Below are 24,006 nucleotides of genomic sequence, written 5' to 3'. Positions count from 1 at the left end.
CTTGAATTAAAGATTTGGTTAAAATTCGAAAGATATTTGATTTAATAAACTTACCATAGATGCAATTGAGTTTGATGTATAAAAAGAATCTCCTGAACAAAGCCATATTTGCTCTGTTACGTGCTTCTTCATATAATTTATTGTAGACTCTACTCCGAACATTGGTTCATCAATCATAGAAACTGCACCAATCAACTTCATTTGCCTGACATTAATTAATCCATGGTCATTTTCCTTAAAGTTATTTAAATCTCCAATGAAAATGTAAATAATTATTGATCCTTTTTTAGACCAATATTTAAGCCAATTCTGTAAATATAATGATGAGTATTCTCCACTCTTATTTTCAGGGCTATCTAAAGAAATCTCCAAAGTATTGGATGGGCTCCTTAAATAATGATTATAACCCTTAGAATTAACTGAAACTAAACTAAAATCTTGATCGAGATGCTTATATTGATTCGTAATTAAAACTTTCATATTATTAATAATACACGTCATTCCTACTCCTGGAATATATTTACAATCAACAGGCTGAGTAAATTTATATTGTTCTTTATTATTAAATAATTTAATTGAAAAGGATTTTAATATATTTCCAGCTGGATGATTATTATAATATTCGCAAGAGCCTATAATCCACCAAAACTTTAAATAAGATTCCATTAATTCTTCAATAAAAATATTTTTGTCTTGAATATTGGAACTTTTGTTAATGTAAAATGTCTCAATAGAAGAATTAGAAAAATCTACATCTATTGATTTTTCCCATTTCGAGCAATTTCCATTATTAAATGTAGGGTTTAATAGTTCTCTAATATTTTCATGATCCATAATAATAGATTTGACTGTTGGTCTTCCATTTGTCAAAGTACCAGTTTTATCGAAAACTATATTGTCTATAAATCCTATATTATTAAAGATATTTGTATTTTGAACTAATATATTTTTTTTTGAAGTTAGTGATGTTGAAATGAGTACAGCAATAGGCACTGTAATTCCAATAACACATGGGCAAGATATTGCCAATATTGACAGTGAGAAATGCAATGCAAACATTACTTTGGATGAAATTGGAAAGTCGTTAAAGATATTATCAAACTCTGTATAGAAGTGAATTCTATCAGTATTGAACATCCTTTTTGGATCCACTTTGTTATAATAAGCCAATAAGAACCAAACAACGAAAGCCATTAAAGATAATAATATGATTGAAGGCACAAAATATTTGGAGAATTTATCAATAATTCCTGGTAGCTCTATTTGGCTCTCCCTTGCCTTTATTTTTAGCTTTTGAATCTTCCCTAGGGTACTTTCAGTTCCTACTTCAGTTACAAATATGATTACATTATCCGACAATACTCTACTCCCACTTGATATATAATTTCCATATAACTTTTCAATGATTCTACTTTCTCCAGTAATCATAGACTCATCCAAAACTGCAATATCATTGGAAATAACAATTCCATCATATGGCACAATCTCATCTTTTTTTAAAATGATAATATCTCCCAAATCTATTAAATCAACATTTACTTTTTTGTTAATAATTGAGCTCTGCTCCTTCATTTCCATAGATTGAGGTGAAACATCATCCAAACAAATAGAGTCTATGCTCATAGTATTCATTTTTTGTCCTTGTGCATTTTTATATTTTGACTGGAATGTCCCAGTTTTCTTATAGCTCTCTGGAGATGCTAAAGGCAATACCTGGCAATTCTCAGAGTTTGAAAAGTGATAATAAGTTTTTTCAAGTGACTCAAATTTGGTTTCACCAAGCAATTGAAAGCTGTCTTTTATATTATATTTTATAGAATCCCCATTTTCATCTGTAACTCCATAACCATTACTGTTACTATTGATAATTCTTAATATCAATAGATTCGAATGCACATCCAAAATTCTTCCAAATAAGCTTATTGTGATAAGCATACAAGCAATGTCAAAAAAGTTTGGTAACTTATCTGAATATATTTTTGTATTACCAGGCTCTTTTGATGATATGATTGAGATATAAATCATCATATATAGTGAATACAAATAACACGTATTTGTTCCAAGTGAAATTAAGCTGTACATATTTGGATTCAAATATAACATGCTTTTGATTCCTTTCTTATGAAACGTATAACCACATAAATATACTACTATTGTGACTAATGTTAAAGTTACAATGTATTTCCAACTAATTCCAGATAATACTGTTTGATCTTGCAAAGACTTGATCACATTAAAAGAGATTATTCTTGTAAACTTGGACATAAAGGATTTGTCACCAAAGAAGTTATACATTAATACCATAATAGTTAATATTAAGGAAACTGTGAAACAAATAACAAAATATCGAGACTCTTTATCCTTAATTTTTTGCAAGCTAGAGTAATTAACACTTTCATCCAAATTACTTTTTGTAATAATTTGCATAGAATTTACTAATCTGTGAGAATATTGCTTTTTTAATTGACTTTCACTAATTTTCACATCCTGAATATCTTCACTAACATAGTTTTTTAATACTTCATCATTCATATATTGTAATAGATTCCTTCCTGAAATAAAGTAGGGATTATATTCAATGCTAATCATTAGAACAAGATTTCTCTCCAAATTACTTTCATTCATTCTTTCAATGGATACGTTATAAATCCCAAAGATTCCACTCACAATGCAGCCAATACTTGTTGTAAAGTCTTTAATGAACTCAATATTCGCATTTCTTCGTCTCAAACAATTATAAATCTTTTGTACTAAGCTAATACCTTCTCTGTCAGAATTTAAACGAAAAACGCACTTAATTCTAAGCTTGTTTACACATGAGAGCTTTTCCTTACCAAATAAACAGTAGAATTTCATATAGTTTAGCATCCAAATATCAGACTTTTCTAGAATTTGCTGTATTTGCATTATAGTAATCTGATTTTCATCAAACAAAATACACAATTGTCCCCATTTCAAATAACTTATTATAGTAATTATTCCAGTCTTATTTTCTAATGCCTTGACTATTACCTTCATCTCTTCTATCGGTATTTGATGCAATTTTAAAAATTTGATTCCTTTACTATTCAAAATTTGTTCAGCTATATCTTTTGAACTCCCATAAACTATTTCACTCTCTAAACTTCTTTCTTCTAACTTAAAATCATCAATACTTAAAGATAACACGTCATTCATAACTGTACTTGACTTTAATAAGCAAATAAATCCAGCATTGTTAATTGTGTCACAAATCTTCTTTCTTTCATTAAGTGTAATTTTCTTATTCAAGATTACACGTACGCTATTTAAAATGATGTTTATTTCAACATCCTTGACAAATTTGTAATGCAATAATAAGTTTTTTATTGTAGTGGCACATGACATACATGTCATTCCATTAACTTGTAAATCAAGAGAATTCATTTTAAAGATTTTATTAATAAGTTATTTCCAACTTTAATGATTTTTTTAAAAAGTATTTTTATATCGTTTTCCCTTAAATGCCACTCTAATATTCTCAATTAATAAGTTATTCAAGTAAATAATCTTTGTTTCATCCAGTTCACTCACAAATTTAAATAACTTTCTTTTTAGCTGTCTTGAACTAACTTTTAAAATTAATTTTCTTTCAAAAATGCTCAATATAAATTGATGTATTCATCAAAAAGATGTTTAATATAAGTTTTACTCAAATTAATTATATAGCTTTATTAGAGTACCGGAAAAATATGACTTTTTTGTAATTTGATTGCTAATTTATACTGCATGCACCGAAATTCATGCACTTACGTGTCTTTTCTTGCACATTTCCCCACACATTCTGAATTAATAAATACGTAATAAAAAAATTATTAAAAAAAAATTGGTTAAAGAAAAAAATTATTTTAGCAATTAATTTATTAAATTATTGTGGGTTGAGTGAGGAAGAGAAGTTTGGAATATTTGTTCTAATCACAATTATCTGCATTGATTGACCCTATACACTTCTTAAGTTAGAATTTTTATCTATTTGGTTATTTAAATTAAATCGCACCTAGCATGGGGAAGAATCTGTTTGGATGCCAAATTGAAGATTCAATAATTAAGTAAAAAGGTGAATAAAATGAAAAGAGAAAGAAGTTTTGAGTGCGAAAATGAAACAATCTTAAATACAATAAAAAGGTCAGAAAGAGTTATTGACAAAGATAATAGACAAAAACACACAGTTTGGTGTTTAACTCAAAGCCAAAAGCACTTGAACAGAATTGTTAAGGAATATTGCTCTCTATGTAATAGAAGATTACTAAATAAGAGTAATTTGAGCAACAAAGAAGTGAAATGCGGATATTGTGGTAGAAGTACTTGTGATAATGCTAATTGCAAATTATCAGAGTGCGCTAATTGCGAGCTAGTTATATGTAATTTATGCGGTAGTTATAATTACGATAACAGTAAAAACAATAACTCAATGTATTGCCCAAACTGTATATAATCAAGAGGAAAATAGAGGCCTGGCTTCAAAAACTAGTTTAAACTGAATAATATCATATATATTTAACTGATTTTCATCGTTTTCTTGTGCTTCCGACGAGTTCTGAATAACAGCTAAAGGTTTAGATAGTTTAACTAACTAATAATAATCATCATCATGTTATTATTATTAATAGCAGAGACAATAAAGTATGAGTATCTTCATTAATTATAAGAAAAACTTAACTTACTTTACCAATGAGTGTGTGGTATCCCACTCTAAGTTCTATAGGGTTATTTTTAGAATATTGGATAGCAGATTCCAATGGGTTATCGGTTTCAGGGGTTTTTAAACTTTTAAAAATTTTATCGAAGTTAATTAATTGCCCAATAACTGTGCCATTAAAATCGTCACTATTTTCAGAATTAGCTATTTCTCCAGTTTCTGTATTCAATTTAGATATACTTAAAGATCCTTGGAATTCCAGTAGTACCAGTCTTTCTTTATGCTGCCTTAAATAGCTTATTGGAACTGTTGTTAGCTTCCCAATATTGTCACTCATATTAGCTTCTTTCTGGAAATTAATTAACCACACGGTAATAGTATTTTTTTAAAGTATATAATTTAGTTTCACGAGAATACAACTCAATTCACATATATATACGTTAACTTAACTAGCTTAGATATGTTGGAAATAACCATATCAACTCAACTCTAACTGGATTCTCAATCCATTCAAGATAACCATTAATTTATTCGATATATTGCAATATTATTTAATTAATTAAACAACCATTGCGACTAAAATTAATTAAATTGCGCGGCAAAGTTCCCACAATATATTGTTACTTTGCATGCACTTAACTACCTACGACTAATTTAACTAAACAAATTATGAACAGAACAACAAAAATCCTCTTGAAGATAAGTTAAGTTAAGGAGTGTATTGCTGTTGTCAATCTATTCATAAACAAACACGAAAAAAAAAAGCTTAAATAACGATATAACCTAAAATAATAATTATTCCAACAGTTTTAGTTTATATTAATATTAATTTATTATTATTACTATTATTATTGTCATTTTTAAATACACTTAGTAATACAAGCAAAATTAAAAATCATGCTTAAAGTAAAATAGGCGGGCCCACTGTTTCTGTATTATTAATGCTATTTGGAAAGTCATTTGTGAAAACTTTTTCAGCAGAGAATGAGTTGGAGTTATGGCTGTATTCTGAGGCCAGGTCATTCTTTACACTAGGAGTAATGGGGAGTGCATTTGATCTGATTGACCTGGACTTTCTAATTGGAGTAGAAGAGGAAGGAACTACAACGGAGGAAAATGCTAAATCTTGTTGATCATTGGGTTTATCACAGAAAATTCCGTGCAAATCTTCAGGGGGAGGCCCAAAAATGGACTCCATTATGTTCTTTGAAGTAGTATCCCCATTCAAATTTGAAATGTCAATACCTAGGGAGTTCGAAGGAAGATGTGAATTTTTGATGGACATCTTAAGACTATTCAATTCATTATCTAATTCTTGGATTTGTTCGGTGATAATTTGTTTGTTCTTTTCAATATTATCCAATTCCTCATACTCAAGGTTGATTTTTGGTGTTGTGTTCATTTTAGGCTTAACATTTTGTGCTGAAGGTGAAGTTTGATCATATATGGAAGCTTTGTTAGACTTATCTGGGGAATAATTATCATTATCATTCCTATAGTTATCTAAGAAAATACTCCCGCCATTCATTAAGATACTTCTAGCGATGAATTCTTCTTGATCTCTTCCAGGAAGCTCAACGCGTAAGATTTGGGAAGTTCCTTTAATAATTCTAAATTCAACCAACTTAATAAAAAGTGGGAAATCAATCATTAAGTCATTATTTTGAACTGAATAAGAAATTGAACCCGTATAAATATGATTGTTATTGTCAAAATAGCTATATTCTGAGTTTCCGGCATTAATATCCATATTATTAGTGCTACTAGCATTAATAGAAATATGCAGACCATCGTTCTTTAAAAGCCTGGATCCACTATTGGTACTTTTTAAGGATCTAGTAGAAATCTCCTGGCTAAGTTGTTTAAGTCCTTCCTCTAAAGTTTCTGGCATCGTACTTTTTTTATTTGCTTTATTTAATCCAGATTTGAAATCCTGGTTATTACTTGTATCATATAATTTCCCATAATAAGTTAAGTTCAGAATATCACTTCTTAATCTCTTCCAATCAAACTCGTCCAGATAACCCTTCCAACCCCAATCATAATAGGAAAAAACTAGTTTTAATCTAGAAATTCCAGCTGGTGAAGTTGTTGTGTGAGGCGTAGATCTGTCTAAAAGGCACATTAATCTTAGGAAGTTTTTTTTATCAATGTAAGGAATTCCTGTCATTATTACGCATAGATCATTTCTTGTAAAAAATTCCATACTATTCAAGTCATTATTATCTGTGCCAACTATTGCTATCGATTTTAATAATGCCATTAGTCTATGGTTTGACATTAACTGTGAGTGGTTTACCCCTCCTCCGTTGTTTGAATTATTATTACTGGAAAATGAAGTAAAATTATTTGGTAGAATATCTAAATCATCCTTACAAAATCTTGAAAACAAATCTAGGGTACTATTCACTCTTTTTGTATCCCATTTTACTTCTTTCCAAACTTGCTCATAATCTGACGATGAAATTGAAAGCAGTGGTTTTACCGGAAATAATGGTTTTATTCCCATAACTTGAGATTTACCTCTTAAAAGAGTGTTCATATTTAACTCTTCATTAAAATATTAAATACAGTAATTATATATCTTTAGTTTTATTTGTCTTTTTAAAAATAACTTTTCTTCAAATCTAATTATTTTATGTATATCAAAAATGGAGTACTATTATATAGTCAGACCACTGTTATTATTTATTTAATTATTAACTTTACACTGAAATGAAATTTTTTAAGAATATTACTCTTTAAATGAGGTAAAGAAAGAGGAAAAAAAGTAATTTTTTACCTATTCCATTATCAAGCTGAATTTATATATTAATAGTCTTCTTTTTAAACCCAAAGTAGTATCAAGTACTAAATTCAGTGCCGAAACAACTCTATATATTTACTTTCTTCCTCTTCCTTTTTTTCTAATTTGCGAATCCAATATTCCTATTAATAGTAAAAATAAAAATATTTTATCCTTTTTCAGTGGGGTTTATTTCATTTACCTCACATTATTTTTCCGTTTTTTTATATTTATTATTATTAAATATCATGTTCCCGCCAACCACTTTGAGCGGTAACTATTTGTTTAAAAAAAAAATTAATTAAAATATTGTATAACATGCTAGAAAGAAAAGAAAGGAGAGAAAAAAAGAAGATAATTATACAAATATTCTCCGTAATCAAAATTTTATATTATAAAAAAACTAGCTTAAAAAGTTGAATTACTTGAATAATAATAAAATAAGAATGTAAGAAATTTCTTCAATAAATGCAGAAATTACATGTGCATGTGGCGCCATGCTACAATTAAATTATTAATCAAAATTTGTTAAACTTCTAATTGTCCAAGTCCTTCAAGGTTTTCCAGTATTTCAAGATTTTGTAGTTCTCCTATATTTCCAAAATAACCTAATTTATTTAAAATATTTCCCGAATCTTCCAAACTTTCAATAGCTTCTAGATCTCCCATATCATTTAATCCCTCTTGAATTGAAATTGGTCTGCTATTAATATAATCATTCATAAAAGCTCTTTCTTCCTCTTTTTTCTTTTTTTCTTCTTCCATATTTTTCTCTTCTTTTTTTAAAATACTACCACTTGTTTTGAAAGTTGTATTATTAGGGCTCATTTCATTAATGTCTTTAATAAGTGTATCATTAATGTTTGTGTAATTATTAACACTAAACATTGTATATATTATATCAAGTATAAAACATTTTGGGATAATGATGTTTGAATTTGGACATTCTATTCTTGGTGTCGTTTCATTTATAGAAATGCAATTATGATAAGTTTGGGGTCCAGGAGAATGCCTATAAGGTTTTGTTTGATTTAAGTGTTTGTTAATATAATAAAGTAATTCGCTATTTTCATGTCTTCCTGTGTATTTGTGATAATCTTCCGAAGGACTTCCATACCTATATTTGTGGTCAGAAATTGCAGGTCTTCTAACATGTCCATAATCATTATTAATAGTTGGCTGTTTTCCATAATAATACAGAAATGGAAACTTTCTCTTATGCTTATAATTGCTAATGCTTGAATAAATTATTTGATTCTTTTTCATCAAGTCTAAATCCATAAAATAAATTCTTGCAGATTTTTCCCAAGCATTATATTCCTGATCTCTTGTGAAATTTAGATTATTAGTAATATTTGTATCATTTAAAATTGACAACTTTTCAATTATTTGAGGAATATTACTATCATTCCCATTATTATTAATTGTATCATTCAGATTATCTCTCAAATTATTTATTTTCAATTCAGAATCCATCTTTTTCATATTTTCTAAAGTATAATTAACAAAGCTTTGGTAAGTTGGATCTAGATTGATGTTGAGTTGATATCCTCCATCTATAGTTAGTGCTTTATGTGAAACAGAAGAAACTGGAATATTGGAAACAAATTTATATTGGTTTGAGACATAAACTCTGTAAAACTTGCTTAAAAAGTCCCACTGGTAATCATTAAAGTACTCGCTTTGTTTTGTTAAGTCTTTTTTTAATCCTTGTATAAAGTTATTATATTCCTTGTTGAATTTTTTTTTTCCGACCACTTTTTCTATTTGAGAACTTTTAGAGTGACTTGAGTGTACTTTTCCATCATCCTTCCGTCTCAAATTACTATTAATAGTATTATTATTATTATTATTATTATTACTATTCCAAGGATTATCCAAAGTCGTATTTAACCTAAATGGATAGTATGAGAATTCATGGTTATCATAATCATTCATTGACTTTAAATGTTTGTCTAGAGTATCATTATAATAAAATTGATACTGATACAACTCGGTTTTGTAAGCTTTATAGTTGTAGTATGGACTGGATTTTGAGGTGGAGTTATTCTTAGAGTCATCATTTTCATTCGAAGTGGATACGATTGAGTCATCTGAGCTGGAAGTGACGATGGGTATGGTAGAGTTAGTATCTGAAGCATTACTAACTTTACTCAACTGAACTTTTTGTAATTCATTCAAAATTTCTGGGTTCTCATTCAACAAATTTGAATAGCTTGTAAAGTCAAAAAGTCCTGACTGATAATTAATAGCTTCTTTAGTATTGAAATAAGAGTTCAAATAGTATTCATTATTTGGGAAAACATATCTTAGTCTGGAGTAGTAGTCCATACTAATTATAGGACAAACTATATTTGGTTTTACTCTATCTTGTACTTGACAAGAATAATGAGATACATCAATATCCTGTTTAAATGGAGTTTGATTAATTTCGTTATCAACAATATACCTATCTGTAACTATGAGTCCGTTTCTTAGTAATATACCTGGACAACTTATATTTCTTGGAAAATATCTCCTTGCAAGACATATTGGAGGAAAAGTAAAATTACCCTTAATTGTCTCCTTTGTTGGATATGTTGGGAATATTATTTCAAAATCTTTTGGACATTTTATTGTTGCCGGTACCACATTGACCCAATCATCCTCTGTAATCCCTATAATATAATCATTATTGCTATTATAACACTCAACTCTAGCTGTTGATTTAAACCATGGATGTACTGTCTTAATAACACAACCAGGGTTTGTTCTTTTAATCACATTTTCCATCAGACTCTCATTTAGCTCCTTCTTAATATATCCACACCATTTTCTTGGAGTTACATGTAATCCTATCGGGCACTCATATAACGGATTTGTTGTCACTTCCTTTACACAAAATCCATCTTTTAATTTTCCATCCTAAAATATATATAATTTTGCAAATAATTTTGTAAATAATTCCAATATTAGAAAAAAAGAAAAACTTACTTTGCACGTAATTTCTATTGGAACTTTTACAGTTTTAATACAAAGTTTGTCACTTTTTATTGCATATTTCTTCTCTCTATTGGTTCTTGGTCGAATCTCAGATTCGGCATATCCAAGTTTCTTACTAGGATTCTCTATTAATACCTCCGTTAATTCATACCCACTTTTACATTGAAGTACTTTCTGTAGCTCCTCTGTTACCATACATATGAATGTCTTCTTTATATTATCCAGTTCTATCAATTTTGACTTTGGATGATTACAAGAGTATAGTGGATTCTTAACAAATTCCAATTCATTAAAAACTGAATGCGAATCTATATCTTGGTATTCCTCTTTTAATTTCAATTTTGGGCTTAAATACTTAATCTTCTCATATATTATTTGCAGAATATTATCATTCTAAAGTAATAAATGAGATTTGAATAAAAAAAGAAAAGTTAATTTTAATACCTTAAATTCTTTTTAAAGTTACAGAATACTTACTGGTACACAAATCAAATCTGATATGTTATTTTCATTACAATAAGTATCTTCTCTGTCTAAAATATCAATAGAATAAACAAACTTCACAAATATTATTAAACTAAAAGTTATGCAGGATAGAAATGTATGGGAAACTCCCATTTAAGATTTGTTCCTAATTTAAATTTTGCTATATCAATCACTTTTTTTTTTCTTTCCTTATAACTAACTTAAACAATTTTCTTCATCTATTAATATTAACCCAGCCATGATTGGCGGAATATAACTTTTACTTGTTTCTCCCTCAAATATAATTTGAAACATTTCCGTAATTATGGAAATCTGTTAAAATTTTTTCATTTTACAGAAGAATTTCCGTTGAATTCATTCATGAATACATTTACAAAATTAATTATTTTTTGTTTGAATCTACCTAGTTCCAATTCCAATATCTTAAAACTTAACAACCCATGCAGCTAATTAATCTTCTAATTCAAACATATATTTTTTCATTTATTTTCTTTTTATAGCTCTATCACTCTCTCTCTCTCTTCCTCTTATTGAATATTTTCAAATTTTCTGTTCCCATCACTTAATGCATTATTCCATGCATTTTTACTCCAACCAAAACTCCCGCCAAAACCTCATTTCCTGACCCACTCCCCATTCACTTAAATTAAGTAAAATATTTATATTTATAATAATGACTGCATGTTTTGGCGCTGGCGGGAGACGACATGAATTATAATAATGAGTTGCAAAAGCTTGATTATTCAAAAGTGATAAGAAATGTAATTATAATGTTGAGGATTCCAGGACTAGAGCGGTTGGATAGGTATGAAATTGACTACTCGGTATTGGCTGGTAAAGCAAATTCTGATGGAAGCGGAAGTGCTTGTAATAAGACTATAGAAAATGTTGATAATAATGACTTTAGTGGCAATGTTGATGATGGGAAGAGCAGAAAAAGACATAAAGGTATGCTTCAATTTGAATGGAATAATAGCGAGGATACTTTTTCACTGGGTTCAAATGAATTGTACATGAATAGATTAAATTTAGAGAAGATTTTAAGCGAAAGGAGTACTAAAAAAGAATTAAAAAAAGAATATGGGCACAGGAAAAATCATGAAAACAAATGGAGTTGTGATGAATTATTGAATGAGAAATTAGATTTGGGATATTTTGACATGACTGAGAGAGATTGGAAGATATTTAGAGAAGATTACTCAATTAATGTACGTGGTATGGATGTTCCAAATCCAATACGTAATTGGGAAGATTGCCATCTTCTACAGATACAAGCGGAACTAATTAAAAATATTGGCTACGAAAAGCCAACTCCAATTCAAATGCAATGTATTCCTATTGGACTAAAACTTAGGGATATGATAGGAATAGCAGAAACTGGTAGTGGTAAAACTATAGCTTTTCTAATTCCACTAATTAGTTATGTGGGGTACAAACCAATCCTTGACTATAAAACAAGCCAAGAAGGTCCTTATGGACTCATTCTTGCTCCAGCTAGAGAATTAGCACTACAAATTGAAGATGAAGCTCAGAAATTACTAAGTAAAGCTAATGAATTAAAAAGAATACGTACTTTAGCTATTGTTGGAGGAAGAAATATCGACCAACAAGCCTTTTCACTCAGAAAAGGGGTTGAAATTGTTATCGCAACTCCAGGCAGAATGCAAGATTGCCTTGAAAAGGCACTAACAGTATTAGTGCAATGCTCTTATGTTATTTTGGACGAAGCTGATAGAATGATCGATTTGGGATTTCAAGACTCTCTCAACTTCATTCTGGATCAAATACCTACAGAAATACAAAGAACTACTCATATGTTTAGTGCTACCATGCAGAAAGAGCTTGAAGGGATTGCAAAGAGATATCTTAATTCGCCAATTAATGTTACTATTGGAGACATTGGAGCAGGAAAAAAATCTATACAACAAATAATCAATTTTATTAGTGAAAATAAGAAGAAATCTACGCTAATTAATACTTTAAATAACAAAGAATTGGCAGTACCACCAATTATTGTTTTTCTTAACCAAAAAAAGATGGTAGATATTGTATGCAGAGAAATTGTATCCCATGGATTTAAGGCAACTTCTCTACATGGTGGGAAAATGCAGGAAGTTAGAGAAAATAGTCTTAATTTGTTCAAAAATGGAATATTTGATATTCTTGTATCTACTGATGTTGCTGGACGTGGAATTGATATTAGCAATATTAATCTTGTCATTAATTACGATTTCCCAAAATCAATTGATACCTACACTCACCGTATTGGAAGAACCGGAAGAGCTGGAAAAAATGGAATTGCAATTTCATTCGTAACACCTGAAGATTCAGGATTATTTCCTGAGCTCAAAAAAATCCTTTTATCTTCAAATAATCCAATACCAAACGAACTCAAAAATTACTAGTGAAATAATATAGAAATCTTTAAACTTATAAATCCAAGACTTTTGTTTCTATTATAGTGTCTCTTCCCCATCTTGTTTGCAAAATTGAGATTAAATCCAATTCTTCAATAGATTTCCTTTCATCACTGCCATTATGTCCATGGTTAGAAAATTCACTGTAAAGATTTTTAATTTTTGAGTAGTTTTCAAGTGGAAATATTGTGGAAATGATTAATTTCTTTCCAGAATGAATTTGACCATCAAAAATATATACTGAAGTCCACAATTTGTATTGAAACATTGCAGAATCATAATTTCCTATTCTGCTTCCTCTAAGTTGATTATCTTCCTCATTCTCAATTCCCACAAAGTTTAATATGCTCTTCTTTAAATCATTCCACAAAATAATCCCGTTTTCGCTTAATTTTTCAGCCTCGAGCATATAATCTCTTAAGTTAATTTCACTTAAAAACTTTTCTAATTGACTATCAAAAATAAATCCTGAATTTTCAGTATCAAATTTTTCAAAAGCCTTTTGCATGACTTGAGTAAACTCCTGAGAAACTGTTAGAATACATTCGGTAAAGTTAAAACTAAACGAACATTTGTAGTGATTTTTATTAACAATAATCCAAATAGGGTAAAGAGGATATTTATAATTTAATCCAACCTTACAATAGTGTAGTGCCTCGTGTTCAGTTAAGTAACCTAATATAGATTTCTTATTAATGCCTTTTAAAGATAGTGATTCAGTGATATCTCTTGTTTCTGCTCCTCTGCAATTATCATTCAGAATCTTTACACCATCAAATACATTTGATACTGCACTTCCTGTAATGAAAAGATTCACAAGTTCTTGACTACAATGACCAAACATTCCAACTAAAGGTGTCATAGAGTCGTCCATATCTAAACGAATCTGATTTGGAGTTCTTGAGCCCACTACTGATACTAGTATTGAAAATAATGAGCCAATATTAGAGAAGATTCCAGATTTTAAACGCCTCCAGTAGAACTGATAAACGTCCATAATATTATCATAGTCAACATAATAATACAAGTTTTTTCCATTTCCAATTAAAAAGTTACTTATAAAATCAAAATGTTCATTCTGTTGGAGTGGCTCCATTCTTTCAGATGGTATATACTGAATAACACGATACTTACTTTCGGGGCAAGATTGGAAAATGATCATACATATTGATTCAATTAAAGCTTCCCAACAATTCTCATAAGATATTGAATTCAAATACTCAACCAGATCCTCTTTATGTTTCTCCTTAATCTTTTCAAGTCTCAAGGGATTAAATATTAGTTGGCTTACAATGAATCCATTCAAAGAGGCTAAAACGCCACAAGGACCGCCTCCTTGTTGAATCAAACAGCAATTCATACTAGTAAAGTTCTCTTTAAAAGTAAAAATTGATTTATTCCCTTGTAAAAAATTAGTTTTACTGTCATTTTCTTCATCTTTCATTGTTGGAACTGAATAATTACATACGAACTCAATTGTATGATAAATCCATCTTTTAATGTCTTCATCTTGAGCAAATACACTTCCATTAGTTCCAAAGATTACTTCAATAATATCATTAACTCTTTCAATGGGTAAAAGTTTTAATTCCGTATCTTTTGAAGGATCATAAGTCTCATCAACATTTTCGTAAAATTTATTATTAGCAATAACTTTCTCTCCTGTTATTATCTGTATTAAAGAATCAATATCATCCTTTCTCTTACTATTATTGCTATTAAGACTCAATATATTCACCAATTCATTCTGTACAGACTTTGAATAATTTATCAAATCATTAAAAGTTACAGAATTGTTAATGTAAACGCCGTAGTTATCCTTCCTCTGCTTTTTATTTTCATCCAGAGTCTGAATATCATCCTTTTCTACTATATCATTGGTGTTATTAAATTCACGAAGAGATTCAGCTAATGCACGCTGAAGATCTAAATCTTCTTCATATTGTGCTTGCCCATTTGTTGCACCAAAGGAACTCATTCTGGTATCTAAAAGTTATTAGAAATGAAATATAATACTTTAAATTCAAATTTGCCCCGAAATCTTAAAGTAATATTTCTCAATTTGAAACTTTATATGAATGAACTCTATCTAACTTTGTATAACTTTCTTTATTAAATCTTATTAATTTAAAAATTCCTTAATAGTTTAACGGCAAAATATTGTTTCTGAAAATTAGATTTATTTAAAAATGTCCTATTAGTAATTAAATGACCATCTTATTTATTTAATTGTTTCCTTCAAGAGTTTTCTTAAGCAGTTTGCAGATTTATTTCTGATAATAAATAACCACTTTAGAGGGTAAAATGAATAATAACAGAAAAATCTCATTTTAAATATCACCCCGCTTTGTGATAAAATTTCATCAATATTCGGGAATATAGCAACTTTTCCTTAATAAAATTATGTGAATAACCTGAATGTGTAGATTGATGCACAATCGTTTCTGAGTTTCAACTATATGAAAGCTGAGCTATCTCGAGTTTTTCTTCTGAACCAATAGTCTAGATTCACCATTAAAGTCTTTCTTAAATTCATTAGACTCAGCCTCCGCCTCGAGTTCAGCTTCAGCCTCTTCTGCAAGCAAATCTCTCTTGTTTCTATAAACAGCAAATCCATATATTCTAGGGACATAGTATTGAGGAGATTTGTTTTTTGAGGTAACTAATCCGTATTGTAATGCAAATAGCGGAGCAAAACTCGTACCAAAGAATGCTCCATCTATGGAGGATAGTCTTGCCGATTTTGGGTTGTATACCTCATTACATGTAGCACAGTATACTTTACAACTATTCACATTCGGCAAATCGCTAAGTCCAATTGGTAATAATGGAAAATTATTGCATGAAACATTTGGACAAAGCCCGTATTTTTGTGTCTGATATTTCTCAAATAAAAGATGCATTCCTTTAGATGTCAATATATATCTTGCGTGTATTAATCCATAAAGTAATTGAGCTGAAGATTCAATTGCACCAATTTCATCTTCACTAAAGTCATCATCAATACGATCTAAAATCATGTCAAGTGCATCATCATAGTAGATTACATGCTCATTTAGACCAGTTAAGTTAAAGTCATCCATAATATATTCATCATCTACTTCAATAAAGAATTCACTTCTCTTTAGTGAACAAAACCATTCTATCCAGCTAACTTCTTCTTCATAATCCAGTTCATTTCCAGAAAATGAATACTCCATACTATCTCCTGGTTCTGAAGTGTTATCCATTTCTTCAAAATGATGTGTTTTTTTAATAACGACTAATTGTTTTACCAGATTGGCTTTTTTTTTTAGAAGACTTAACTGAATAAGTAAAAATAGATACTTTTATATATTATTGATGTACAGATATATATAAATATATATAAATATTTATATATATGTATTTTAATACATCTATCAATTTTGTTTCATAACTTTTTCTATAATTAATTATTTTATTATTTTTTTTAAATTTCTATTATTTCAAAACATAAATTCAGGCGCATGATTTGTCTTGACAAATATTTATTTCAGAAAGATTTTTTTTTTTAATTTAATATTAAGAAAAATTTTAATTAATTGAATGGGAAAACTCCACTCATTTTTTTAATTGGAAGTTTAAAAACTCAGTTCAGTTTTGTTAAATACTGCCTTTTTTATTTTTAAACTTTAGCCATTACAGAATTACTCCATATTACCACCAATGAGCGTCCAAGAAACTATCAATGGAAGAATTTCCAAATTTTTGAATCCTACATTTCTTGATGTTGTAGATGTCAGCAATTGTAACTGTGGGTATATGTTTAATGTTACTGTTGTGTCGGACTGTTTCGTTGGTAAACGAATTTTGGAAAGGCAAAGATTGGTCAACGAAGCCATAGGGGAGGTTTACAATGAAATTCATTCTGTCACTATGAAGTGCTATACTTCTGAAGAATACTCAAAATATCAGAATTCAGTATAATTTTCATATTACTTGAATTTTTTTATTTTTTATATATATTTTTTCCAACTTTTTTCAAGAAAAATCGAATTTCGATGTTTCTTGTACTGCATGCGTATTATCATTTTAATTTTTATATTTGTAATTTCTTGAAAGTTATTTATTTAAATTAATAACATTACTTTTTAGAATGATACATGCATGAATTTATTGTTTTGTACTTTTTAAAAGACTTTTATAACGTAATTCATGCAATTACGTGTTTTTTTATAAAATAAGTTTGTGGATGACAATATCTTCGAGTGCATGTATGCATGTAATTAAAATAAAATTATTAGAAACTGTGTTTGCTGGTATTATTATGTGATTTGAGTCGAATAACGGGAATTTTAAATATGAACAAAAGAATTTTTTTATCAGAGCGTGTATGGGGATTTTGGTTGCAATTAATACAAAAAAGTATATTTGAATGATAAATTAAGTTTGAATTTGTAAGAAGAAGATGAGATTCATTTATTCAATCAGGGCATTGCATTAATGGTTTGCAGAAGCAAAATTTCGATGAAAATAATAATTAGTTGGACAATAATATTGATTTAAATTAAATATTTGAAAAGAATTCAAATTAATTTAAAAGGCGCAATAATAATTTACATTGTCAAATTGCTAATAATAAATAGTTAACTTCCTTTTCCTTTTTTTTTATTTTTAAGTTGAAAGTTTTGTTTGAAGAAAAAGAAGAGTAATAGGAATACAGATATAAGAAATTTTAAAACACTTATATCGGTGGGAGAAAAAAAAGCCTTTAGAAAAATACTCAAATAGTTGAAAAGTATTCAATTGTGGGGAGAAAAAAGGAATTTAGGAATAAAAACTTAAGAAGGCAAAATGGAGATTCAATTTTCTTTTTTGAATGATTTTTTGCATGGTAAAAAGCTAGTTCCAGGGAATTGGGGAATTCTTTTAAAAGATATAGAGAAGGATCTGAGTGAATTGGTGAAAAGTAATATTAATAATGATCAATTGGCAGAAGAAGTAAGAGTTTATTTAAATGATATTAAAGATGATGAAAAGAACTACAAATTTCTGAATAAACTTATAGAATTTTTGATTTCCTCGAAAGAGGGTGAGATGAAGACAATTTTTGGGAATTATAAATCCAAACTAATTAATGAATTATTGAATATAAAAAAGCGATATCAAGATAAGAATCTATATTTATCAGAGGCAGTAAAAGAAGCTAATTATATTTTAAAGTTTGGATTAAACTATTTAGAGAAGGAACAGAGAGAAATAGTCTTAAAAATAAAAAATACTAGGAAGAAAATACAAGAATTAAATACCACAAAAGATAGAAGTATAGAATTAATTAATAATAAATTATCAAATTTCGGATTAGAGAATATTATTAATGACAATAGGATCGGAATGAGTACAGGTTATTTTCAAAGAGACAAAATTTCAGATGGAATACGAAGTTATTATGATATAAAGCTTAAAAATTTCTCATCAGTGCTATTTGAAGAAATTAATGAATTGTTAAAGGATGATATTTTATTAAAATTGTATTTTGAATTAATTAAGGAGGCTAACACTAATCTTTTTGGTAACGATGAGTATATATTGGAGCATTTGATAGATTTTCCAACTTTGAATATGCTGACCGGAAGCCAAGACAAAATTGAGAATGAATATGATTTAAGTGACAAGGAAAAAGAAAATAAGTATTCAATAGAATTAATTGATAATTCTATTATAACAAATTCGGCTTCAGATGAAAATTTTAAAGATTTTGAGGTTGTTCTAGAGGATGAATCACCACTCCCTATTCAAATATTTGAGAATCGCCAGCTTTTTGGAAAGCTACTAATGGAGCTTTATGAGATTGAATCATTCCTTAAGAGGAATCTAGTTGAGAATTTTGGAACCGAATGGAAGACAAAAATAAAAATGAATATTGATTTAAAATACAAAACTGTAATAGAATATTATAATTTGGTGAGTACAATAATAGCAAGATTAACTAATTCTGAAAATTATGAAATAATTACATTCAGAAGAAATAAATATATTGTTATTGAGAAAAACACCGAAGCGATTTTTTCCATATTTAACAATATAATAAATCAGCAAAATTCGATCAATAATATGGAGGATAGGATTAAGCAATATTATCAGGATTTAAATGAATCTCAACAAAAGTATGCTGAATCAACACAAAAACTAAGGGAGAATATTATTCTATTGCAAGATGAGTTAAAGAATATTTTAAAAAAAGAATATATTATTAAAGGAGTAAATAAATAAGTTGATCTAGGTTTTGGCGCCAACTAGTTAATTTTTTTTTTGTTTTTATTCATCTAAGAAATAAAAACATAACAGAATTGAATGGTTATTTAGATAGGTTTGTAAGGTTTGAATATATATATTTATATTTCTTATTCATGTTAATTTGCTTTTTAAGAAGAATTTGGAAGTGAGAAAGCAAGAAAAGTATTTATAAGAAGTAACAAAAAGTAGCAAGAAGGATATTCTTGGATATTGTGTGGAAAGGCAATTAAGTAAATAAATACACTAAACACATTATTATTTGAGGGGAAACGAAGAGAAGACTAAATTTATAGGATTTTTATTGTGGATGATGTATATCATGATTGGTTTAATGAATGTTTCCTCAAAAAGTTGCTCATTTTTACTGATTATATATATATTGTTATTTTTTGAAAATTTTAAAAGTGGTGTAGCCAGTACTGGAGGTGCAATATTTAACGAAATTAATGATACTTATTCACCATGCGAATTGGAAAACTCCCCTTTTACAGAATGTGTGTCATTAAATCCAAGTAAAATTAGTAGAAAAAGTGGAAAGGAAATCAGAATTCATTCCTCATTATTGTATATGGCAAATTACAAGGCAGAGAAGGTAGTATTAAAGAAGCCAGTAAAATTTCATACATTAAAGACGTTTCAATCTTTTGGTGGGGATGATAATAGCGATGGAATAAAAAGTGAATATAACTATGAATATGATCAAAATGAAACTGATGGTGAAATATTTGAAGAAGATAAATTAATGGGATTAGATGATACTATTAACGATGAAGAAGGGAGAATTATGGAGTATTTGTATAGTCAAGTAAAGTTTTCAGGTATGCCAAAGTTGATCAATCCTAATTGGGAAAATACTGGTTGGATAGTAATGGGATATTATGATGGAATATCTTTACAGGAGTTTTATCAAGCAATATATAAAGATATTGATGATATTAAGGTACAAAATAATCATAAATTTCAAGATAGGATGATTCTAAAAAAAGGAGTTATTTATAAGGAATTGCATGAATATATTACTAACAAAGTAAATAATAAAATAATTGATGTTAATCTAGAAAGTGATAAAACATTTTATGAAAATAAAAAATCAAATGATTCTTTGGATTATTTAGAGTTGAATGGTGATCATAAAAGGAATAACTGGTTTTTCAATTTATTAATTTCTCAATATAATGCAATTTCTCAAGTATATTTAGAGTTATTAAAGAAAGGAGTAATTCATTGTAACCCAAGCCCTTCATCAATTATGATTAAAAAAGGTAAACTTGGAACGCATCCAAGTGAAATCATTTTTCTTGATTATTCTCAATCAATTAAGTGGAATATTGAAACTTCACAAATATTTTATTCAGATATTAAACAAACATGTATACCCGATTTGAAGCCAATTTTGGCATTTTTACTTGCAGATTTTGGAGTATATATTCCAATCTCATCCATTGATGTAACATTCTTTGGGAAAATTTCATTAGCACCAATCAATATTATCTCAAAAATGGATGATTCTACAGTAACAGGCCAATGTATTGATTATAACAATTTACTTAAAGAACATTTTAATACACATTTTAATTGCAAAGATTTATTAACTGATTATACGTTAAGACACTATCATTCTATTGATTGTAATGCTCCTCTTCCATTTAATGCAGCTTTACCATATCATTTTCGATTATTCCATTTTTGTCAAAAAACATGTCAAGTATGTAACAAAGAGTGTGAAGGATTGGTATCACTAATGAATACTGAAATATATGAGGAATCTTTCAAAGATGGAAATAATAATATATTAAAAGATTCATTTGTGGAAAGATTATTTAGAGCATGTAGGCCAAATACTGATTTATTATCTACTGAAAAGCTTTTCAATTATTTGTTTAATAATGATGAATGGGGGGAAATGAGTAAAGATACTAATTCAAATATTAATAATGATAATTTAAAAGTTGACAAAATTGATAAATCAGTTTTGGGTTGTAAATGGTGTATAGTACATCAAAATATATTAAAAAGTGTATTAATATATTTTGAATTACCACAAATCATTTTATATCCAAATATTGATTTGTTTATTGGTAATATTAATATATTGATAGATTCACATCAAATCATACAAAATAACTTTAAAAATTACTTGTTAAGTATGAATATTAATATATTTAATGATATTTTATCTGGTAATATTTCAGAAAAAGAGTATTTAGGTTCAAAGAAAAGTTTTATAGCTAGATTTAAAGATATTCAGTTAAGAAAAGCTCTTAATTCATACTTATTAATTGGAGAGGAGATTGGAAAAATTCAAAAGAATGTCAAGATTTCTAATTTAAATATTGGTTTTCCTCAATTTTCACTAAGGATTGAATTTGATGAAGATATTCCTTCAGGATTATTATATTATAAGATTTTGGAAAATGATTACTTATTTATTAATATAAATATCATTAAGCAAGCCTTTGTTAGATACATGTTCAAAGGATTCAGTTCAAAATATAGACAAAGAATATTTGAGATGTTAAGAACTTACTCATTAAGATTGCTACCAAATTCATTGAGAGTATTTCCAATTTTTGAAACAAATCTACAGGAGCAATAAAGTTGGTAAAGATAATCCGCCATTTTTTTCCTATAATTATGATTATATATCATAATCCTCCAAATATTTAAAATACTTTATTTTTAAACCCAAATCACTTCTTTTTTTTTTTACTTGATCGTATTTAATATTTGCTTGAGTTCGATCAAGAGATTTTCTTGTGAATTAATGATATTACACAATTTTCCAAAAGTTTCTGGTATATCTCCGAGATTAATATTTGAAAATTGGCATTTATTCATACCATGGCTTTGACTCTGACTCTGAGTTTGATTTTCGTTATTTTTATTATTAATATTATTCAGTCTGGATAATCTTGATGTAGAAGATAACTTTGAATTAAATGGAATTTTATTAGAGTTATAGTTATGGTTATGAAGAAATTGATTATGTCGATGCTGAAGACGATATTTGTTATTATTGTCATTACTATTTAAGAAGAATTTATCACTTTTTGGAATTTGTCTTAAACATGGAAGTTGTTTTTGTAGTTTTAAAAAATTGATAATCCAAAGCAGAATAATCGAAGATAATTGAGAATTAATAAATGTACAAGGTTGCAATACAGAATTTATATTTTCTGATGGATAATTACTGTTAATATTGTGATAAATATCTCTAAGAAAATCAGTATTACAGTGATGGTGATGATTATTGTTGTTATTATTACTATTATCTTTATTAATAAAACTTGGATTGAATTGATCTTTAATAATATTAATATTGGACCTATTTATTATATTTCCAGAATTACTATAAAATGTTAATTCGGCTTTAAAGTTTTTATTCATAAGAATAGAAATTTGTTTACGTATATTTGGATCCAAGTTTTTCATTCTTAATATTATTGAAAATACATGTTCAATAATATTTTGATCAATAATAGAATATTTAGGATCTTCCATCTTTTCTGGCCAAAGATAATGTTCAAATATCCCATTGGATTCACTTAATAATTCAGCATTTGAAAGATTATAGCCAGAAAGCTTTGCGATTACTTTCCAGATTTCCTCATTTTTAAAGAATTCTTGAATATATATTGGAATATTTTCATAATTATGATTAATATTCAATCCAATACTTGAAGAATTACTTTGAAAATCTGTATAATCATCTTGTTCAAGATCTAAATCTAAATCACGTTCTAAATTAATATAATTGTGTTTTTGATGGTTATTTATATTCATAGTATTATTATTATTAGAAGATAAAGAAGGTGAATCATCCAATCCATATCCATATATTTGTTGAAAATAACGGGTACTTGTTGGGATAAAACTAAAATCAAGTCCATCTTTTACGTTTGAAATTAAATAAATTATTATCTTTATTAAAAAACACAAGTTGTAATCATAATAATTGACTTTTTCCATTGAATTTTTGTTTGAATAAATATTCCAAAGTTGAAGAAATTTCATCCTTAATTGTGAAGTGTTATTATTATTATTAATATTATTAAATTTACTTGGACAATAACATTTTGCATTATTATTACTCTCATCACTATTCTCAACCTCAATATTTGTATATTTTGACTTATCTTTATGAATACTTATTTTAATATAATGATCACTAATTAGTTTACAACAAGAATTCAGATTCCTCATTTTAACTAAGTCCGAAATTTCCAGGAATGAAAATAAATTCATAATAACTTTGGTATTATTTAAAATGAAATTTTTTCTACCCATTTTAATTTTTTTATTTTTAAATTATTCGAAGAAGCGAATTTATATCTTTATTTTGAGTGTTCTTGTTTTTAGCCAATATAAAATTACATAAATATTTTTTTTTGGAGAGTAATACTTTTAAATTTTGAATGCTG

General features: G+C 27.8%; 12 protein-coding genes across 12 annotated transcripts; 5 read left to right on the top strand and 7 right to left on the bottom strand.

Moving 5' to 3' along the window:
* Nucleotides 1-18: 18 nt before the first annotated feature.
* ELE39_001476 (P-type ATPase 2) lies at nucleotides 19-3,405 on the bottom strand (the record flags this gene model as incomplete). Its single annotated transcript, XM_067344515.1, has 1 exon — nucleotides 19-3,405. One exon carries the CDS (start codon nucleotides 3,403-3,405, stop codon nucleotides 19-21), a length of 3,387 nt encoding a protein of 1,128 aa, XP_067201453.1.
* Nucleotides 3,406-4,084: 679 nt separating this feature from the next.
* ELE39_001475 (uncharacterized protein) lies at nucleotides 4,085-4,453 on the top strand (the record flags this gene model as incomplete). The annotated part of the gene is made up of 1 exon (XM_067344514.1): nucleotides 4,085-4,453. The coding sequence occupies one exon, from the start codon at nucleotides 4,085-4,087 to the stop codon at nucleotides 4,451-4,453; it is 369 nt and encodes a 122-aa protein (XP_067201452.1).
* A 220-nt stretch (nucleotides 4,454-4,673) lies between these two features.
* Nucleotides 4,674-4,994, bottom strand: ELE39_001473 (uncharacterized protein; the record flags this gene model as incomplete). Its single annotated transcript, XM_067344512.1, has 1 exon — nucleotides 4,674-4,994. One exon carries the CDS (start codon nucleotides 4,992-4,994, stop codon nucleotides 4,674-4,676), a length of 321 nt encoding a protein of 106 aa, XP_067201450.1.
* Nucleotides 4,995-5,558: 564 nt separating this feature from the next.
* ELE39_001472 (uncharacterized protein) lies at nucleotides 5,559-7,199 on the bottom strand (the record flags this gene model as incomplete). The annotated part of the gene is made up of 1 exon (XM_067344511.1): nucleotides 5,559-7,199. One exon carries the CDS (start codon nucleotides 7,197-7,199, stop codon nucleotides 5,559-5,561), a length of 1,641 nt encoding a protein of 546 aa, XP_067201449.1.
* A 771-nt stretch (nucleotides 7,200-7,970) lies between these two features.
* On the bottom strand, nucleotides 7,971-10,214 carry ELE39_001471 (uncharacterized protein; the record flags this gene model as incomplete). Its single annotated transcript, XM_067344510.1, has 1 exon — nucleotides 7,971-10,214. One exon carries the CDS (start codon nucleotides 10,212-10,214, stop codon nucleotides 7,971-7,973), a length of 2,244 nt encoding a protein of 747 aa, XP_067201448.1.
* Nucleotides 10,215-11,680: 1,466 nt separating this feature from the next.
* On the top strand, nucleotides 11,681-13,315 carry ELE39_001470 (uncharacterized protein; the record flags this gene model as incomplete). The annotated part of the gene is made up of 1 exon (XM_067344509.1): nucleotides 11,681-13,315. The coding sequence occupies one exon, from the start codon at nucleotides 11,681-11,683 to the stop codon at nucleotides 13,313-13,315; it is 1,635 nt and encodes a 544-aa protein (XP_067201447.1).
* A 25-nt stretch (nucleotides 13,316-13,340) lies between these two features.
* Nucleotides 13,341-15,305, bottom strand: ELE39_001469 (UIM domain and EF hand containing that also has a conserved domain between; the record flags this gene model as incomplete). Its single annotated transcript, XM_067344508.1, has 1 exon — nucleotides 13,341-15,305. The coding sequence occupies one exon, from the start codon at nucleotides 15,303-15,305 to the stop codon at nucleotides 13,341-13,343; it is 1,965 nt and encodes a 654-aa protein (XP_067201446.1).
* Nucleotides 15,306-15,798: 493 nt separating this feature from the next.
* Nucleotides 15,799-16,557, bottom strand: ELE39_001468 (kinase CK2 regulatory subunit CK2B1; the record flags this gene model as incomplete). The annotated part of the gene is made up of 1 exon (XM_067344507.1): nucleotides 15,799-16,557. The coding sequence occupies one exon, from the start codon at nucleotides 16,555-16,557 to the stop codon at nucleotides 15,799-15,801; it is 759 nt and encodes a 252-aa protein (XP_067201445.1).
* Nucleotides 16,558-17,014: 457 nt separating this feature from the next.
* On the top strand, nucleotides 17,015-17,275 carry ELE39_001467 (uncharacterized protein; the record flags this gene model as incomplete). Its single annotated transcript, XM_067344506.1, has 1 exon — nucleotides 17,015-17,275. One exon carries the CDS (start codon nucleotides 17,015-17,017, stop codon nucleotides 17,273-17,275), a length of 261 nt encoding a protein of 86 aa, XP_067201444.1.
* Nucleotides 17,276-18,142: 867 nt separating this feature from the next.
* On the top strand, nucleotides 18,143-19,561 carry ELE39_001466 (centrin like EF hand; the record flags this gene model as incomplete). Its single annotated transcript, XM_067344505.1, has 1 exon — nucleotides 18,143-19,561. The coding sequence occupies one exon, from the start codon at nucleotides 18,143-18,145 to the stop codon at nucleotides 19,559-19,561; it is 1,419 nt and encodes a 472-aa protein (XP_067201443.1).
* A 343-nt stretch (nucleotides 19,562-19,904) lies between these two features.
* On the top strand, nucleotides 19,905-22,181 carry ELE39_001465 (uncharacterized protein; the record flags this gene model as incomplete). Its single annotated transcript, XM_067344504.1, has 1 exon — nucleotides 19,905-22,181. The coding sequence occupies one exon, from the start codon at nucleotides 19,905-19,907 to the stop codon at nucleotides 22,179-22,181; it is 2,277 nt and encodes a 758-aa protein (XP_067201442.1).
* A 110-nt stretch (nucleotides 22,182-22,291) lies between these two features.
* ELE39_001464 (uncharacterized protein) lies at nucleotides 22,292-23,872 on the bottom strand (the record flags this gene model as incomplete). The annotated part of the gene is made up of 1 exon (XM_067344503.1): nucleotides 22,292-23,872. One exon carries the CDS (start codon nucleotides 23,870-23,872, stop codon nucleotides 22,292-22,294), a length of 1,581 nt encoding a protein of 526 aa, XP_067201441.1.
* Nucleotides 23,873-24,006: the final 134 nt, after the last annotated feature.

This window comes from Cryptosporidium sp. chipmunk genotype I, assembly GCF_004936735.1.
Source record: "Cryptosporidium sp. chipmunk genotype I strain 37763 chromosome Unknown contig_18, whole genome shotgun sequence".
Taxonomy (NCBI): domain Eukaryota; phylum Apicomplexa; class Conoidasida; order Eucoccidiorida; family Cryptosporidiidae; genus Cryptosporidium; species Cryptosporidium sp. chipmunk genotype I.
Note: the sequence above shows the minus strand (reverse complement) of the source record. Positions and strands in the feature narration are given on the sequence as shown.